This window comes from Linepithema humile, chromosome 4 (genome assembly GCF_040581485.1).
Source record: "Linepithema humile isolate Giens D197 chromosome 4, Lhum_UNIL_v1.0, whole genome shotgun sequence".
Lineage (NCBI taxonomy): Eukaryota > Metazoa > Arthropoda > Insecta > Hymenoptera > Formicidae > Linepithema > Linepithema humile.
The window spans coordinates 27,886,825-27,906,853 of NC_090131.1; the positions used below are offsets into that span (position 1 = coordinate 27,886,825).

A 20,029-nucleotide genomic window follows, 5' to 3' on the forward strand; every position below is an offset into this window, starting at 1 on the left:
TTGTGTTGGGTCTCTTCGGCTCGCACGTAGCGATGGCAAGTGAATGAAATCGCACGCGCGCGCGGAGGTTAATTCGGCTAGAATAGTTTTAGAATAACGACGATTCGCAAGAGTAAGAGAGAAACTGTTAGTTGAAAAGTGTTTAAAGTTTACATAAAATTTTTTTGATATTTTAAATTTTGATACGCATCGTTGTTGCGTGTCAGTAGTTTAGTGGGTGAAACCGTAAGGGCCCTTACCCGCAATAAGGACACCGCCGCGATCGCTATCCTTTATTCGGGATTTCTGGTTTCATTATTGGGGATCCTCCACCTGTTCCTCCGTCCTTCGGACGGCTCGAATTACACGTACACGCGTGACGGTCGCCCCAAAATCCGCAAGCAGCATATACCACGAAGAGGCAGCCCGATGTCTCGTGGTTTCTCATGGCGATCGTCCTTCGTGCCTTTTATACGAGGTTGTCAAAGTCGTTTCATTCAAGCGCAAATAGATCCACGTCGCCGTGTACGGCCGCAAAAGGAGCAAACATGCGCGTGAAAAGGTGCATCGATTCGTCGTGTTAACGCCATTAACGAGTCCGTTCGTATTACATGCCCGGCGACGCGACTCCTCGCTCCTTCCTCTTCTCCTCGTCTCGCTTCTCCTCGCCGGTCCTTCCCCTCGGTTAGCGCGCCCGATGTCCGCCCTCCCCCGTCCTACCGTGCGCGTATCCCACCGGCTCGTGGAGCCGAGCGTGGCCATAAATTCGCCGCTCGCGCTGACCGTTGACGCGGGCCACGATATCCGAAATGTCGGCGGATCCAATGTTTTCGTGCTCTCAACGGCAACAAGCGATTCCGTCTGCATCCGTGGCGGAGAGTGTCGCCCGGCGAAACCAGTTTCGCGCGCAGATTCCTTATTTGCGAGCCCGACGAAACCGTAGATTCGAGTTAATCGTCGATGAGCCTTCCTTCGCTCTCGCGCTTTTTCCTCCCCTCTTTCCCGCGCATCCCTTTGGACCGGCAACTCGGATACGCGCGGTCGCAGGAGCGCATGTGTCATCGTCCGCCTGAGAATGAATTTGTCCCAGCAGCGATCGCGCCGCCGCCGAGTGGAATTGATGAATCTCACACGGCGAGAGTAGAGTAAAATTTTTCATGAAAATCTCTCCAAGTGAGAAAACGTGTTCACGTCGACGAATATTCTCGCGGCAAATAATTTACGTATTTCGCGGAGCGAGTGAAGGGATAAGAGAGTCAGTTTTTAATTTTCAGGCAGTCAAATGACATCCGGCAAACTTGTATTGCGGTTTATGGAATGTTAAGTAGCAGATAGCTATTGGCAATTTCTTGTACGTGCTCGTTTCTCTTTCTTTCTATGTTGATAAAGCGGCAATTTAAGCGGATACACGGTCGCGATTATGGAGAATATTCGCGAGCAGTTTAATAAAAGATAAGTACGGGAAATATTAGACCTCGGGCGCGCGATCCGTAGCGAAATAACGTTAGTAGATATGCGGAAATACGTTTCACCAAGGTTAATTGTCGTATAAATCGAAAGGTATCTAGGGTTGCTTACAATATTGATTACTTTACGAATTGATGTATAGTCCGCAGCAGCTTTAATGTAAATCAGCAATAGTGTATAGACCGTAGGACAAACAACGATTAAATTCAATATTCGAGAAAAAATGTGCAGCTTACCTGGTTTTTAGCTTTATCGTTAAAACAATGTTCGAGAAAATAAGCAGTTGAGAAAGATATAATTTATTCCGTCGTTTCTTGTTTCATGACTAAAGGATTGGGAGGAAATTGATTCGACGAATGAAAGCGTTGGATGTTTATGTAAATTTATTTCAGTATAACATATTTTATTGTGCGGATATTTGACGGCTCGCCGAAAATATTTGTCCGTTGGAGAATAGTTGGAATGAAAATTTGGAAGTTTTTTTTTTTTTTCTTACACAAGAGAGGTGTTGTGACGGATATTCACAGAAACGGACAGTTCGTACAGGATTATTTGTGTTTTCGCTTACTTCTATTTGAAATACCTAGATAACGCACACCCCTAACTCATAATGATTCGCTAGGACTAGTTCCGAATGAGCTCGGACAACCTCACCGCTCTCCCCTGCTCGCGATATATTTCATTCTCGATTCGCACGAGCGGCCCCTCAGGTAGATTTGAGCGAACTAACAGCGTTTGCATCTGTCACGCGATCGATCGTCTATCTAATCAACAATAATAATTACAGTGACATTGCGTTATAATATTACACAGCTCTCGCCACATTTAACCGTAATTGTAAGAAATCGTTCGTAATAAGTAGTTCCATAAGTATTATAGACAACCAATAGAGAAGAGCCGAGCCCGATAATAACGAGAAGAGAGAAAATATTAAATACATAGTGCCGCATCTGACACTCGTCGACGATGATCGTTCGCTGCTGATGCGGCACGTTATCGGTCCATTTCCACTTTGTCACTCGCGTTTCAATCGAACAACATCGATGTTCCAGATCGACATTCCCGCCTTAGTTGATTTAGCAATTTTCTCGCGGTTTATTTATATCTTCCGCGGATCTTTCGAGCACCAATAAAGTGAAAAAACATTTTCATCTTCGCACTTACACTCCGAACACTAGCAATTATCGATTCGTGCAATTTACAGAATTATTTTCCAATAAATAAAGAAACAACGCGATCACTCGATAGATTTTTTTCCGACTTTGACATCACTGCGAATTTAATCGCCACGTCGATCGAAACCCAAAAACTGAGATATCACATCTCGCTCAACGATCGTGCTTGGTCAGTTCCAATGGTTGTTGATCAGTCCAGTGATCCCTCCAAGCGACTGGCGGCGACGACGGCACGTCCTGATCGGAATCTTGAACGTCAATCTCCTCGTCCTCGTCCTCGTCCTGATCATAGCGTATCCTGTGCGCCGATCCCGGCCTCGGACCGAGACCAGCTCCGTGCCGCTGTTCATACGCGGGACTGGTCGGTCTCGAGAGTCCGGACGAGTCGTCGCCCACCAGCTGGCTGATCATCCGGAAGGCGCTGGGCTTCCTCTCCGGTTGCTTCGACACCGACTCGAGCCTGTCGATCCTCTCGGATCTGTCGAGATTCGCGTCTCTGGAATTGGTGACCGCGCGAAACGCGCTACTTTCGCCGCCCATGCCGGCGATGGAGCAGCTGGACGTACGCTGGCCGATTTCCATAGCGGACGTAGCGGAGTGCGGTTGCTGCTGCGGCGGCTGCGGCTGCGGCGGTGGCGGTGGAGGCGGTGGTGGCGAACGCTTTAAGAGGTTCATGCGCTGGTGACGACGCCACTTTGCCCGTCTGTTGGAAAACCAAACCTAAGAGTCACGAGTTAGGTCGTTAGAACGCTCGTGATCAAGTCGGATTCGGGGGATTCGGGAATGGCGCCGCACTTCCACGCAGGGCCTCTTCCAACCTCGATAAGACCGTCGAATTAGACCCTGCGTCGTCGCGTCGGCTCTTTATCTTTTATCTGTGATTGGTAGATCCTCACCTGAACGCGCGCTTCCGAGAGTGACGTTTTCGAGGCGAGGCGCTCGCGCGTGGACACGCAAGGGTAGTGCGATCTCTCGAACTCTTTTTCGAGCTCCTCGAGCTGTTCCGGGCTGAAAGTCGTACGATTGCGTCGGAACTTTGGCTGCTCCGAACCGTCCAAGCTTCCGTCGTCTCCGTCGCCGTCTACACATCACATAAGCTCGTTTTTATCGGCTGTATCTCTGAATACAACCCGTTTGCAATAACATATTCTTTTGCATTAACGAACCGACTTATATTACTGTGAGATTTCAAAATCAACGTAAAACTGAGAAGTTAGCAAAATTTGATAGAAACTTGTATAGAGCATTATATATTATTGATTCAAATATATTTCAGTTCTTTTACAAGAAATACGAAAAATCGATTCCCGCATTGTTTATCAAAAAAATTTGATGCGCTTTGATAAAATAATTTTAGATCCTTATTTTATTCAGATGCATCGATTTTTTTGTTAAACTTATTTGTTCAATTTTTATCCATGTTTTAATGATTGTATGAAATATTCAGTTCTAAGTTTCAGAATTTAGTTTATTTAAACGAAACAGTCTTTGTGGAGCAGGTGAAAAGTATAAATTCTATACGTCTGTAGAATCAAGTAGAATATTTTTTTAAATCGAGCAAATTTCACATTGTGAGCCGCGCGTGACGTCGAAGGGTGACAACGAGCGTGCGTTCTCTGTCACCTTGTAAATATCCTCGAGCGATCGCGTCGGCGGCGTGAAGCGCGTGCTCGGTGGTGCCCGCGGCGGAAGCGGACGCGGCCGCGGCCGCAGCGGCTGCTGCACCAGGACTCAAGGACGGTGGCAAGAGCAGAGCGGATGCGGCGGCGCCGGAGATACCGCTGGCCAGAGGCGGCAGCATCCACGGGTGCCCGGCCGCTCCTGGTGCCGGCCAGCCCGCCGGCAGATGGTGACTCGTCGTTGGATGTTGATGCGAGTTGAAGTACGGATGCGGTCCGGCGGCCGCGTACAAGCCGTAGCCGGCGGCCCGCGCGAATTCCGCGGCCGCGCGCTCCGCCGCGCGATTCCGCAATATCCGATTGATGCTGCTGACCGACGGCGCCGTCGCGTTACTGCAAACCCCTAAAACACAAGCCGGACAATTGTCGACGTTTCTGTCAACGCGAATGCCGTGCCCGACGTCGCGGAAGAGCTATTGAACTTTGACACACAATGCGAACGCGACGAGGAACTCACTATATATAAAGTTACTTTTGCAATATTGTTTGGAACTCGTTGCAAAGTTGTTTTTCGCATTTGTGCAACTGTTCTATTATTATCGTTAATATGTTATAAGTGCGGCACAACTTCCGACGCTATAACGTGGAATTTTTGGAGTGAAAGCATTGCATATAGCAAGGGCATATTGAAATTTACTGACGATTGTGTGTTCGTGTCGGCACGAAGAACAGTATGTGTGTCAAGAAGTAAGGTCGCAGGAACGCGTTTCTTAATTCTTTCGCTAAATTATACGTTACTCATACGTGCGTCTGTAATCACGGGCGGTTTGCACTCGCATGGCTTACGGAGGACGAGCATAATTAAGTAAGGAACACGCTAGTTTATGCATCGCGCTGACGAAGACTTGACGTTATGACTAAGCGCGTTCTAGGATACTGCGAAAAATCTTAGGCAATGTCAATGTTAGTCAAATCAGTTGGCTTATCTTGAAACGTTTATGCTTCGCGATTATTGCGATATCATATTCACTCTTCGTAAAGTGAGATAATCATTAATTTGCGGCTTATCGTCATTTTCGTCGTAAGCTTCTTCTTAAGCGCAGCTTGGTTCATAAATTCATTCAATTTATCTGTATTTGACGTTTGGTCGCGCCTTTCGATACGTGTCGATTCGGCGAAAGCGATATTATTATCTTACCTTCGGAGATTAGCCTCTCCCGAATTTCCCAAGCGAAGATGGTCGGATTCTCCCTTTTATATTGCTCGATCTTGGCGACGACAGCCGGCGTCGCTACTTTCGGCTTACTGCCACCGATCAGACCCGGCGGGCGCAGCGTACCTGGAACATGATAAAACGGGCTTCAAGGACGCGGTGCATTGGCAAAAGTCCTGGGTCCCCCGATAAAATCGCTCGTAAATGGCGCCGCGGCATGGCGCATTTATATTTTGCACCCTATTCGGCAGCTCGATCACGCCAAAAATCGCGATGCTCGTCGTAATTCTCGAAAATCACGCGATGCATGCGCCTCGGAATCCCAATATCCTCCACAGGCATGCTTTTAATGTGAACAGAATGGTAATTGCAATATTATACGTCGCTGTTTGCTATCAAATAGAATCCATTCCAAGGACTTGCAAACGCAAATAATTGCGCGCGGATGACTACAAATGGTCAAAACGTTTCTATTCGATGTTATATATTTTATATGTCGAAGTTTCTCAATCTTTTCAAACGGATATAAAAAAATATCGTGACGTAGCAGCGAACGTAAGTCTTGAATACAAATGGTAGCATATAATATTACAAAAGTCATGGCAATATTATAGTACGATGGTTAAGATTGCGTGTTACCGCAAACGGATATCAATCCTATCTTTGTATCTGGGCAGATTCAGGATGCAGCGATTAGGACACAGCACGAAGATATCTTACGTAACATACATCGTGATATAAGAAAATTATCCGCACACGTGTAACCATTGCGCGTTAGCTTGTGATAATCCGAGTGCATTTAGCTTCGTTATACCTCGTGCATCGTAAGTGTCTATTTAAGAAGTTTGCTTAATTTCGCGCTTGGATTGACGCCACTTAAAAATTAATATCGGTAAAAATTATATAGCAATTTTCTCCATGATTTTTTTAAACGCATAAAAATATTATGTATGGATAAAATATTAAAATCGATAAGCAAGCAAGAATGCAACACGCGTTTCGAGCCTAATGCTGCTATATTTCAAAGAAACTGAACTTATAATTTGCTACTAAAGTCATGTGGAAGACAATGAATAACACAACATTCAATTAGTCATGAATTAATTAGTACCTACGCGAGTGAACATTCAAATGTACAATAGCCTGGTAAGCATAAGTACGAACAAGGCTATGCACATCATCGATTGAATTGTAGAAAAACGTACAAGAAGAACAGATCTTCAATCAATTAAGTGTTATACGTTTTATAAATTATACCATTATAAAATGGCCACTTCAACGTGATCTGTGGGTAATTTAAAAAAATTAAGAATATTTATGACTATAATAATTCTACTTACATTTTATCTACATATTTCTGTCGAATAAGATGTTAATTTTATTATATTATTTTAAAATCTATAAAAAGTACAGAATTTTCATACTATTTTTTTAACTCTAAGTTTTTTTATATACTTAATATTGTAATATAATAATTTTGTTTCAATACGGTTGATCCCAGCGCAGCATCGATGCATTGTACGACATCAATACAATTGTGACAATTTTAATAGATTTTGTGACGATTTAAACTGGTTGCAGTCGGAAATATGCAATATAAAATTCCTATTTTTCCTTATTAAAGATACCCACATTTGAGATACGTTGTTTTTGTCCCGCTTCTCGCGAGCGGCGAGTAGAGTGGAAGCGAAGAAACGAAAGTCACGTTCGCGTGCTAACATCAACGTCAACCATCGAGCGTAAAGGGTCCCATCGTGGCTCGCCTTCCGACCCCAATTACGCGCGGATTCATCGTGGAAGGACGTATGCCGCGCCGATGTGCATGCATCATTCGTGATTCGCGTTCTGTCGCGGCCACCGGGTCTTCGTGGTCTTCAGAAGCGGGAGAAACGGGCGAGAAATCGTCCGTCAATCCGGCGGACGATGTCAAGAAAGAGAAAGAGAGAGAGAGAAAGAGAGAAAGAAAGACCGCGAGCAGTAATGGAAACCAGAGGCGCAGGCAGACTTGAGCAATTATCGGTCGTTACGTACTATTATTAATAACAATAATGACGGCTAAACCCGGCAGGGTATCGCGTGCGCTCCCACGGATGAAGTGCGTGCTGGGTATATAAACGATGTACCCACCTAATAGGTATCCATGCCGCGAGCAAATTCCTTGCCCCGACCTGCTCTCTCTCTCTCTCTCTCTTTCTCCCCCTCGCCCCTGTCTTTCTCTCTTTTTTCACCCTTCATTTTCTGTCTTTTCTTCCCTATATCTATCCATCTTTTCCTACCTCTCGTCGATCTCTTCCTACCCCGGTCTTTCATTGCTGCTCGCTCTCGGTTTGCTCCCGGTTTGCTTCTGTGCACGTGTGCGTGCGTACGTAAAATTTTTGAGCGGATCGCCGTTTTTAATAAAAGAAACCGCACGAAGCCAATTTCGTTAGCCGGTTAGGTCGCTCGCGATCGCGGCGGATGGATGTCAGTCAGTCCGTGGTGTGGTTACAGGCGTTGTTACGGGGCGAGAAGAGTGCATTCAGCGCGCGTCGCATGCGTGTATTCACGAGCGAGGTGATCTCTTTTATGAATTCATAATGACGGATTATAGCGTAATTACATGGCGGGCGAATATAAAGAGCGTTGCGATAGAAACTACAAGTAAACAGAAACACCTTCGACATTGTCCTCTCGATTGCCGTCTAGTTATCCTAAAATCTATATCGCGACACTGACAAGTTGAACTTTATTTACAACAGGCTGAGAATTTCGGTTATTTATCGCGTGATTCCTCTTTGAAGCGAAGTTAAAAAGCCGAAGCGGTGATCTTTAAAGACGCGAAAATCGATACAATTGAATTATATTTTTGGTTCACAAGGCGCTTAAACGGAGGATAACTTCATTTTATTCGTTCTCGACGGTGCGATATTGCGTATCGCCACTTTTCTCCCATTCGTTAAACTCGCGGATCATTGAGCGGACGATTTGCTCGCGCCGCAAAGCCGGGATTAATTGTTCGCCGTCGTTAAGTAATTGACCGGCCGATTATGGTACATTATATTCACCTCGAGACGCCTAAGGAGCCCGTATCCAGCGGGATGAAGACATTACCGGCGCGCCGCGAGAGAGCGGGTCCTGAACGGTATTTTTACGAGCGGCTCGTAAAGTTAACGAGGACCGCGAAGTAGCAGGCAGGATCTACGAGAAAGAGAGAAACTCCGGCGTTCCACGACGATGCTCGGTGGCTCGTCTCCATTTTTTATTGCTCGCCCCTCGGCGAGCGCGGATCCTGCTTCCCTTTTCTCTCTCTCTACCGTTTCTTCTTCTTCTGCGTCTTCCTCGGCTTCCTCGTCTTTCTCGCCTTTCCTCGAACGCGATCCCGGCCGCCGTTCGCTCATACGAGTATCCGACGATTTCCGATCTTGTTCGGGGTCTAAATTTCCGCGAGTTTCACCACGTTCTCGCGTGCAAGACCGCGCGCTCGCGTGCCCGCCTCGGCGAAAGCGCTCTGGTGTGCATTACCACGCGGAATATGGCGGTCGAAGGCTCTATAAAGAGTGATATGAGTGGCAACGAAAAGCGCAAACGCCGGAAAGGCGCAAGGCGTGGTTTGCCGAGCGAATAACATTCATTTTCGGGACATAATTATATGTAATATAAATGCAAATTTTTATTGTTAAGTAGTGTAAAAAATTTTTTCGAGATCTAATATCCTGTATATCATGTAACACGATGTAACAGTAGGAAATATATGCATAATATACCGATCATACATAAGTTTGGAAAAGACTTAAGTATATGTAACATTTGTCGGAAGTCATCAAAAAGAAATGAGAGTCTCTGAAAGCTCCACATTAGCTCACCGGAATGCAGGGCGGCTAATGATTAGCGCAATCATTGACGAATTACTCGAGCTTGTTGCTGAAGTGCTGAAGTTTAACGCGTGAAAGAAGCGACCATTACACGTTAATCTGTGCGAGCTAACGAGCTTCAAGCGGTCGATGCGTCCCTCACGACGCTTATTACGTCCGACCGCGATGTGTACTCGGCGTTGTTCCCTGTTCTTTGCCTCGAAAACGCTCAAGATATTAACGCGGCATCGTTTGAGGTCGCTGGTGATTGCTACGGATCTCAGCAAAGAAAAGGAAATATCAAGAATTATGTAAATTTCAAATTGGACGGCAAAGAAAAAAAATTGTCAAACTATATCGACAAATACATTGCTGCAAAGTGCAATTTAAGTGAAATTACTAATTCAAATGTTGCATTTTTAAAAGAAAATCGAAAACGTTTTTTTTTTCTACCTGGAAAAAGCTAATGCGGTGACTATTTACATTAATAGCAGTTACTTAAAAATTTTATTTGATAAAATGCGACCATAAAATTTGATAAAATACGACATTGAAATACGAACCTTTCCGTCGCACTAGCAATTTTAACTTTGAGACTTTAGAAACTTCCCTTATGCATCTTCGATACCTATTTTTTTCTCATTTCCAAAGGATCGATGGTATATCACATGACATAGAGTAGCGTTGTATGATTTCTACCTTGACTTCGCATCGAAATTGTATATGTACGTAATGCGTGCAACGCTCAATATTCGCGATAGCTGTACTGGCTGACGAACATAATAGTGATATGTCAACGGAGTGGTTTTCCTAGAGGAATAGGTTCTCGTGTCGGAAATGTCACCCAATAATTTGCATATTTTTATATCGTCAACGATAAGAAATACGCGCGGTATATAATATCGAATGTACGTATTATGAATATCGTAAATGCGTGTCTCTTCGCGCAAAACGACTTCGCGGAAAAGCGCGAGAGAAGTGCGCTACGCAAACTCACCCAAAAGTTTCGTGACGACTGCGCCCTGTTGATTTAAGGACAGTACGTGATTGGCAAGATCGTTATAGTGCCTTAGTGCTCCTAATCCATGTGACAATTCGATTAGGCGCTGCCGCGTCGCACCGCCGTTATTGCCGCTAGCGAACGGACCCGCCGTGCAATTTTGCAAGTTCACCCCTGCAATCAGGAAAAAGTTTTATTGTGATACGTATAATTATAAAATTAACATGATGAATTATTAATAATAATAATTAAGATAAAGTGTCACCTTATCATTTAACAATCATGATTTTATCATCACATTTCTGCAAGACATTTCTGATCAATGAGATTTGAGAGATGAATTTATAGTTCAAGATAATTGCAAGTTTATTCCTTTTTACAAACATTTTTTTACAATTTACGAAGTCAATTGAATACTTCGCTAAATTAATGGTCGCCTGCGTAATCACTGTAACGAAACTGGTCGCGGTCAAATAACTTCACGCGAACTTCAAGCGAATTAATTTAATTTGCTAGAAATAATCTTGTGATTGTGTTATTTATAATTTTTTTTATTAAATTGTTAAAAGCACAATCAGAATACCTATCATTTACATAACGATTAATAATTAATTTATATTTATAGAATTTATCACTTGTAGAAGTAGAAGATGTAAAAACACTTATTACTTTATGCGTAACAAAATTGCCATGTATGCCTTTTTATATCATTTATAACAATATATCGTGTCATACTGCAATAAGCATAATTCTTAGTACAGTATTAATTTTGCCTTCAGTTGTCAACGATTATTCTTGTTCTTAAATAGTTATTGAGACGTCGATCAGTATTATGGAATCGATCTAGAAATTAATTAGTCTAGAATTAAATTGAAATTTAATAAAAAATTAGACTTAATTGCTTATTTTGCATCTGACGCGTGAAATGTGATACCATCGGCTAATAATATATTTGCCAACCGTATTGCATACCAGTTTGCCGAGAATATTAAGATTCGATTTATTATATGCGCATCTGTAGTTGTACGAATCTAAATGAATCATCGGCCAGGTGCGAAGATCCTCGTAAATTTTCGAAATCGTGCACGATTAAACTTTCTCGTGGATTTATAGCTGAATAATCTTCACGACACTTCAACAGGGAAGCAGTGATTTACGATCAGACGCATGATATTATTCGAGATTGCTCGTTGACTTTTAATCTTAAATATCAAAGCAGAGATAATTGTTCACTTAATTTGGCATAATCAAGTAGAATGTTTTGATCAAACCTGTTATGATTATCATGCTAAGCAGGAGATTGACTCGTGGAAAATAATTAGGGGAGAGGAAACCATAATTACAGCATCCAGTAAAATCGCGACGGAGCGAAACAAACATTTAAGCATAAATCGATGCGAGCTTGAGGATAATATGAATTAAATTCAAGATAGATGTTAATAATCACTGTGCCGGCAGTGCGATCAAAATTATCATGTACTTATTGCGGACTGAGCTTCCTCATAATCGCGTAGCCGAGTAATCTAACGACGTTTAGCGCGAGTCGCGCAGATGATAATTTACGACTGAGCGACGCGGCAGTATTAAGAGCGCAAAGTAGCTGTCATTTTGTGAACGATGAACATAATTACTATTTATCCAGTTCATCCTACACTGCGATCGTTCGGAAAGACGAGCGTCGGGTAAAATTACATTCTGAATGTTGGCTCAGAAAACAGGTCCGCCGTGCTTATTTGTATCGTGCTGTTTTAACTGGTTTTAATCGGGACCGAATACGCGCAAGTCCGTTTACATAGTGTGAGAACGTTTAATTAATTAATCTTTTATAAGCCAAGTGGATTGCCAATTGATTTGGTGGACGCATCTTATACGGATCGTTTGCAATTTGTTGGCCGCGCAGCCAAATAGTCGTTCTTGTGTAATTTACGCCGTCAATATAGCTAATTATTTACTAATGACTCGCCCTCGGGAATACGTTAAATCAGAATTTGGTCATTTCACTGTAATTTGAAGAGGGATAATTGAAGTGATGTTTTTATATGTAATGATCATCTATTTAATGCTTTTTATATCTTAATTTTTATTTGTTTTTTTGACACATTATACATTAATATTATTCACAGCAAGTATATTTTACATAAATTTTGTTTTGCTATTTTTTTAATCCTTCTTTATTACAATTCAAAGCACTACCATTATATTTTCGCTGAGAAAAAATTGTTTTTATATTTATTTACTAATGAAATTGATAAATGCACATTCGATGCACTCAAAATAGTCTACATATCAGTGATTAAAAGGATATGCAGATTATATAGAAGTTTACGATAAGATTTAATTAGGATTAAAGGAGTTTCCAGTTATATTCACAAAACCCCCGAAGAATTTATCGCAAAATCGCAATACTGCTGAAGTTATTTCTCGAGGAATCTCGTCCGCAGCAGTCGAACAAAACTTACGTGAATTCTGCGAGACCCGCACCCGTCCCGCACGCCTGACGCATCCGGCGCGCACATTCTGCGCTCGTTTCGTGTCAAAGCGATCGGAGGTGTCGTGAAAACGAAAGTAGCCGATGCACAGAAAGAAATGCGTCCCGTCGTTGCATCGACACCAAGCGGGAACCGGTTCTGAACGAGTTCTGGCACCGCGGTATATTCGTCCGTATATTCGAAATCGCCGCCGGTAAAGACCGATCGCTTGACACGGCATAATAGATAATAGATGGAAAAACTGGAAGGCTGATTCTTTCTTTCCTTGTGGATTCAGCGGTGGCTCGTTCGTCATTCGATCTCGATCAATGGTTTTATCTCGATCGAACGGTTTCAAATAAAACAGTATCGCACTACACATAACTGATGACACGCAAGTCGAACTAACTCTTAAATAGAGACGACTAGTCGTTTTGCACAAATAAAATATATAAAAATTCAATTTATAACGAACATTAGAAACAAATGCATGGATAATGAAGATCATGCATGAATAAAAAAATAAATATAAAGTTGAACAATCCGAGAAATAAATTATCTATGTCAGCGTAACTTTCAACTACATCTAATTTGAAGAAATAATTTACTATAATAATCTCTTCAATCATACGACAATAAAATCTAGCGAATAAAATTTGGAGGAATGTTTGTTCATAATGCTATGGTATTTTTTCAGATGTGGAGTGGAGTTCGAGCATTGAAGGACAGTTGGATACTGTGTTTACACTCGAAAACAGCGTTCGGACAAAAAGGTAGGTTTGCATTATCAAGTTATAGAGATCGCGTTAAGAGTGAGTTGCGTACACGTTGCCGATAATTGATATACATAGCTGCAGGCAAGTATTTTACGTAATGACTCGGTGATTAGCGATGTCCATGAGGTGGTGCCTAAGATACCGAGAAGGAACTCATTTGCAGATGGAGATATCCACTTCTTGACACTCGCTGCATACGTAGTCTAGGGTGTAATCATAAAGTCTGGAAGTGGAACTGCATTATCATTGTGCGTCATCGTAATAGCACTTTTCCTTACCTAATTGCTCATAAATTCTACACTTTTTTTTTAATAATCACGCATTCACGATCCGTATTGACATTTTACATTAGACGCTATCATTCCGAATTCAATGTTACCATTTATGTGAACATTTATATCACATTTAGCGTTGAGACACATAAGTTATTGTTTCTACCTTATTGCGGGTAACGGATTGGCGCGCCACTGCAATTAAGAGCGACCATAAACGCAAATCATTATGATCGTAAACATAAAAGTATCGACGAACATAAAATTTAGCCGTCGAAAGGCGAGCGCAAAAAAGGCAGCGAGAAAAAAAAGGAAGAGTCGCATTTCATGGCGAAATTGTAACCTGGCACTCAGTAAGTAGTACATTCCGCGCGTAATTAATAAGCGTCTCGTCGCGGACACCTTTCACGATTGGTCATCAAAATTGTAACAAAGTGCCGCGCGAAGACAGCTATTAACCTTGAGGTGTACCTGCTTTAAAACATTCTGGGCGCGGTCGTAAAACCTCGCGGCATCTTGACGCTGCTGGGTATCGAGCGCAGCATCGGGAACAGCGGGGTGAACTCGTATCGGGTGTTAAATTGGATTAACGCCTTCTGCTACTAGGTAAACCGCGAAAGGATTGCGCAAAGCGCAACCAGCTATCCAATTTGCTCAACTATCAGATTTATTCGAAGCTCTTTAGTTCGCGAATCATATGATATCATGATTGAACCGTCGTTTGTATTAAGATTAATTCAAACGAAAAAGATATTTACAACGATTCGTACGGTCAGATTTCCTTTCCCAAATTAATTCGCTTTGACATCCACCACATAATTGAATTAATTTAAGAGCAACAATTTAAATATTAAATTCAATGTTTAAATAATCGGCATTATTGCAATTATGCATATCCGTTTCAAACGGTGTATTTGCCGATTTAATTTCGATAATGAATGCTATACTGTCAAAGAAATATGCAGCTTTAACTCAATCGTGAGAATCTATCTACATATATTGCGTACATAATTAATACACGTTTCTCACATACGATAGTTTACACGATTGCGCTGAGTGCTACAAAGTGTTACTTTGTAAAGAGCACTCGAAATATCTTCTCGGCGTTCTTCTCTCGTTCTCTTCGCTTTCGCTTGCGAATGAAGACACCTACTGTCTACATGGTGCGTCGAAACGGTCCGGGTGTGGTCGTAAAGTCGCTCGTGGTTCTGAAACGAAGTGCTCCACAAATGCGCCATCGCAAGCGAGGAAATCGAGAGTGTTCGCGGGACGGACGGGTGTTGAGCGTTAAACGAGAGTAATACCTTCGCCGGTCCGAAGAGAAGTAGATAGGTACTGCCAACGCATTGAAACCGGTTCCGAACGAGTGCGGCGCGGCTTAGTAGCCTCCGTACTCTATCTGGCAAGTGTAAATCACGGAAAGATCTGCGAATACGCATTGTGAACGCGTACCCGCCGCTCCCAATCGCGCGCTCCCTCGTACAGTCTTATCGGCGATTTCGCGACGCAAACTCCAGGTGTCGAATCCGGCAAGTGTGAGCCGCAAAAAGATCCGCGAATGCGCGGTAGTTGGATAGACGCATATCCGAATCAAACGCGTACTTACTCCCGATCGCGCGTTGTTTTTTTGTTTTTTTTTTATTCGTTTATCACAGCGAATGTGCAATTCGCGAATTGTGCAGTCTCGAGATAAGCAGCCGGAGTGAGTATCGCGCGTTGCGCCTGACATTCGCGCGCCACGACAAACGTTGTGCTTCATTACGTTCACAAATAAAATAGACATCGGCGAGTCTGTTGTAACAAGTACAATCGCGGTTTCCTCACCTTTTGACAACTTAATTAGCAGCTGAAGAATGGCGGCGATACGGTTAGTTTGCTGATAACGAGCCGTAAACATTGTTAACAGAACGCGCATTGCACTCGTCCGACGATCTGAAGAAGAGAATTCATTTCCCGATTCGTATTTACACGGTTAAAGTAGTATAAAGTCTGTTGACCCGACCGATAGGCATTTGAGAATTGATATCCGACGGCTCTAGTGTTTGACGTGCACGCTGTCGACATTATGATTAATATAGTGGCAATTCTGAATCTTGGAAACAAGAATTTTGCGTGTAAGTCGTTTGCTCCTGATTTCGCTACTGAAATTTCTGCAATCGACTTGGATATCATGTTGTCATTAACATTTTACGAAGTTCTAACATTTCTGAGATTTTTTTTCCGTGTTTTTAAAGGCGTGAAATGGTTCAATTATTGTTGGCTACAAGGCGGGCCCTGTACAGGTGTTCGGTTGTACAGGTGTTCAATGTTAATTGCGGTTGCCATCCTGCATCGACCGAAAGGTTCGCGCAGTGAAAGATCGTGAAGCGATTCATAATTTAATTAGTTACTCGGTTATCTCTCATCGCGACAGATATAATCGATATACTCATTTGTCGTCGCACGTACCGCATGTTTATCTTCCATCCGTTATCGGAACATATAATGATTAAATATATGTTTATTAGTTCCGATGGAGATTGCACGATTATTCATTTCTTCTGACGTTTTAATACTATTATAGCTATTTAAAAATTTTAATTTAATAATATTTTCTAATGCAAAGTATATGGGAATATTATGCAGTGATATAATATCATTCATAACGTAATTTATAATTAATATAATATATAATTAATAAGAAAACTATTTTTGCCATCTAATTTAATATTTTGCAGTGTTTGAAATATTCGATATTTATAATGTCATATTAAGAAAGCTCGGTTTCGGAACCCGCGCGTTTCCAGAAAAGTTATTTTATCGTTTTACAATTTTATAAAATTTTACAAAATATTTCGACATTTCGTTTGATTATTGTCTCTACCTTCGATAATCCCGAAAGTGTATTCAGGTGTTCGATTAAGGCCTGTTAAAAAACGGTTTTAAATTTCAATAACGCCGTGCAATTTGGTTATAATAAAGTGCACGGAACACGATTGTAAATAGTGTCGCTAAGCGTGATGTATTTCGTAATTATCGATTTATCGCGACACAACGGAATTAATTGACTTTCCATTGCTTACACATGCGTTCGCCTTATCTTGAGTACTCAAGAATGAGAGAATATTATAATGCGCGATCAGCATTAAAACGTACAAAATGTTCCTATAAAAAATAGGAGCGCGATCACGTTTTTAACAAGTATTAAAACGTCATAGCGTATAACAGATATTTAATAAGACAAATTAGGAAATGCTTGAGAAATTATGCAAGTTGATAATTTATCTTATCATGATTCACTCTAAATGTTCAGCATGAAGGAATTATTGATGAGTTCAATGCACCCAAAGATCTTCTTTGTTATTGCACGATTGTCTTTGTTGTGGAATAATATTTGCTCGCGCATCAGACAGTGTCTGCTTTAAACGATCATTTACTTGAGGACTGCTAATCAGTTAAATGGGTCCACTGTGCGAGAGAAAACTTGACAAAGAGGTTCGCAAAGAACATTGTTCAATCGAACTGAATTCAACTCGAGTACGTGTGTATCTCTGTGCTTACCGTCGATTAGGGAAACCGGCACGTTCATCTGCTGATGATGATGCGCCGCCGGATGCTGGTGGTGATGCGGCGGATGTACCTGCAGCAGATGCGATCTCGTCTGAGAGAAGGTCGGCGAGGGCGGTTCCCAAGGTCGAGTGACACCAGTGCTGACGGGAACGTCCTCGTCCTGACAGCAGAACTTGTCGCTCGCGCTCGAGGCGTTCGTGCCGGCGCAATTCGCGACCGCGTGTCCGTCATTGTTGTTATTATTGTTGCTAACGTCTCCGTTGTTGTTGTTGTTGTTGTTGTTGTTGTTATTGTTATTGCTATTGTTACTGTTTGCAAGCCGCGTGGTGGTCGCGCCCGTCGCAGGGCTGCCACTACCACTAGCACTGCCACTGACACTACCACTGCCAATGCCGTCGACCTGCACCATTTCGCCGTCGATCGCAGCCGCCGACTTGGCAGTACCAGGAGGGGTCGCGACGCCGCCACCGATCATCATCACCAGACGATCTCACCTCCGCCCCCTCCACGCTCAGCAACGGCTCCTCCCTTCTCCCGTTCTTCTCCGCGGATGCACCAAGTTTATCCTCAGATCGCGCCCCGTTTCGCATCCGACGAATTTTTTCAACGCATCTCGCGCCGATCTCGCGATCTTCCGTCGGAAATTAATCGGTGAGTAATCGGAACGTCGATGAATGCCCTCGAGCGCGGTTTGGAGCTCAAATATTCGCGAATTCGGAATATGCTAAAAACATTCGCGCTCCTCATCGTGCATCGGGCAATATTGTTGCGCAAACATTGTCCAATTTGCATTAGACGCTATGGTAAAAGTTACTTGCCAATTTGTCCAACTCGAATACTCTTCGGTTATTATTGCATTCCTGCGGTAAGAGTTCACTGAAAGTTCGATAGATTTTTGCCGAACGACTGCAGTTCCCATTGGTTCCCGAAAGCGATGTCCACCGAAACGTCACATGTGCACCATAAAAACACACCGTCAGTCACTGTCCTCCGGCAGACCTTAACAGCGTTCCGACACGTTCGGCAGTCTCGTCCCGTGACGCGAAAGAACACACAAGTCACTATTTTGCGGATCCGATCAGTAGCGGTGCGGAATGACTTCTTGCCTGCTCGCGCGATGACGACGCATCGCGACGCGAGCTTTTACGTCGTCGCGATGCTCGAGCCTAGTCGAAGCCGATGAGCCGAAAGGCGCGGAGTGTCGGAGCGCAGGCGCTTTCGACGAAGCTCGTGACCACGTCCTCCACCTCCTTCTTCACTTCCTCCACCTTCTCTTCCCGTACTCTTTCTCGCGTGTCGATCGCTCTCTCGCTCCTTCCGCCTACGAGGGCTGCCTTCTCCAATGACAGGGCAACGAGGACTACCAGCCGCCGCGCTACCCGGGGTAACCTGCTCGCGCTCCGTCGGATTCGAGCGGATTGCCTTCCGCCCGGAGTCTCGAAGCGCGCTCAAGCCTTACCCCGCCGTTCCCCGCCCGCGACTCGAGATCGCTGCCTGCTCGCCGAGGTGAGATCAAGATTTAATGCGACGTGACTTGCCTCGTCGCTCCATATATGCGATCGACTTCCTCGCCCCGTAGCCCTGTTCACGAATTTTTTTCCTTTCGAGCGCACAGGTTGCCGCGATTTTCTGCTTCGATCACCGAGTGTAAAATCGAGTATAAGTGAAGTAAATTTCTTCCAGGGTCGCGAGAGCGATTACTCTTTTTCTTACTTTCTTCCGGCTTTCATCTCTTCGAGCATTCTGCCGTTCCTCACGATGCACCACTATTCTCGTCACGCGATCAATCGCCTCCAACTATCTTGCGTTTCAGCATTCAAAATAAAAAAAAACTCGTATATCCTTGTTTCACTCCATCTGTCTATAAGCCGTTGCTATAGTCGCAATCCTTGCGACATATCGTCTTCGCTTCTCTTGTCGACAACGCGGGGACCTCCCTTTTCTTGAAACCACCCGGACGATCAGACGTGAATGCGTTACGCGAAGCAACCTGCTCGCGCTCCGCCGTATTCGAGCAGATTGCCTTCCGCTGCGCGCTCCGCTCGAAGCGCGCCCAGACTAGCCTTACCCCCACCTTCTTCCTGCGAAAGACTCCGCTTCTACCCGCCAAGAAGATGAGATCAAGATTTAAGGCGCCGCGGCCCGGCGGCGGCGGCGATGGCGAAGACGAAGGGAAGCGGATGTGAGGAAGACGGCTGCGTTCGAAGACGCAGCAGAAGCTGCCGATTACAGCAGGTTGGATCGTAAAGGGTGGTAGACGCAGGGGAGAGGGGGCACTCTTGCGAGAACCTAGCCGATACAAAGTGGGGAACGGGGCATCACGAAGGGGGGCATATCGTGGGGATGCACGGTAAGAGAGAGAGCCGGGTAAAGCCAACCAAGTGCGCACAGCACGCCGCGCATCTGAGCTTATCCTACGCCCACCGACTATTACCAAGTCGATCGACCAATTGGGCGAACCGGTGGCCGCCCACCGATCTGTTCGCTCGCCTCGCGTCGCCCACGCTTTTAAACAGCGACCTTCCGCTCTTCTCTGCTACCGGTGCGAGGCGTCGTCGCGATCCTGGTCGACCGTTGCCACGGCTGCCGTATGCAATTTCAGAGTCGGACGTCAATGTCGGACGGAGAGCACGCTCGTGGTTAACCAATTGATACGGTTGGTCCCGATACGTTACACTCGC

General features: G+C 44.0%; 1 protein-coding gene across 2 annotated transcripts; it reads right to left on the reverse strand.

The window, feature by feature from the left end:
• Positions 1-1,811: 1,811 nt before the first annotated feature.
• On the reverse strand, positions 1,812-19,610 carry LOC105677811 (paired box protein Pax-2-like). Of its 2 annotated transcripts, none has more exons than XM_012376678.2 (6): positions 17,340-19,598; positions 10,281-10,457; positions 5,439-5,579; positions 4,245-4,643; positions 3,518-3,702; positions 1,812-3,341 (listed from the first exon to the last, which is right to left on the reverse strand). In XM_012376678.2, the coding sequence occupies exons 1-6, from the start codon at positions 17,824-17,826 to the stop codon at positions 2,775-2,777; spliced, it is 1,956 nt and encodes a 651-aa protein (XP_012232101.2). In that variant the 5' UTR covers positions 17,827-19,598; the 3' UTR covers positions 1,812-2,774. The 2 variants fall into 2 exon arrangements, with proteins under 2 accessions (XP_012232101.2, XP_067209881.1); XM_067353780.1 differs by having other exon boundaries at positions 3,001-3,324; positions 17,340-19,610.
• Positions 19,611-20,029: the final 419 nt, after the last annotated feature.

Coding starts and splice junctions, on each gene's coding strand:
- LOC105677811 (XM_012376678.2), bottom strand. CDS start 17,826: ATGATGATCGGTGGCGGCGTCGCGACCCCTCCTGGTACTGCCAAGTCG. Junction 5,580..10,280: donor AGTCGTCACGAAACTTTTGG/GTGAGTTTGCGT, acceptor ATCATGTTCCAG/GTACGCTGCGCCCGCCGGGT. Junction 3,703..4,244: donor CGCTCGAGGATATTTACAAG/GTGACAGAGAAC, acceptor TGTGATGTGTAG/ACGGCGACGGAGACGACGGA.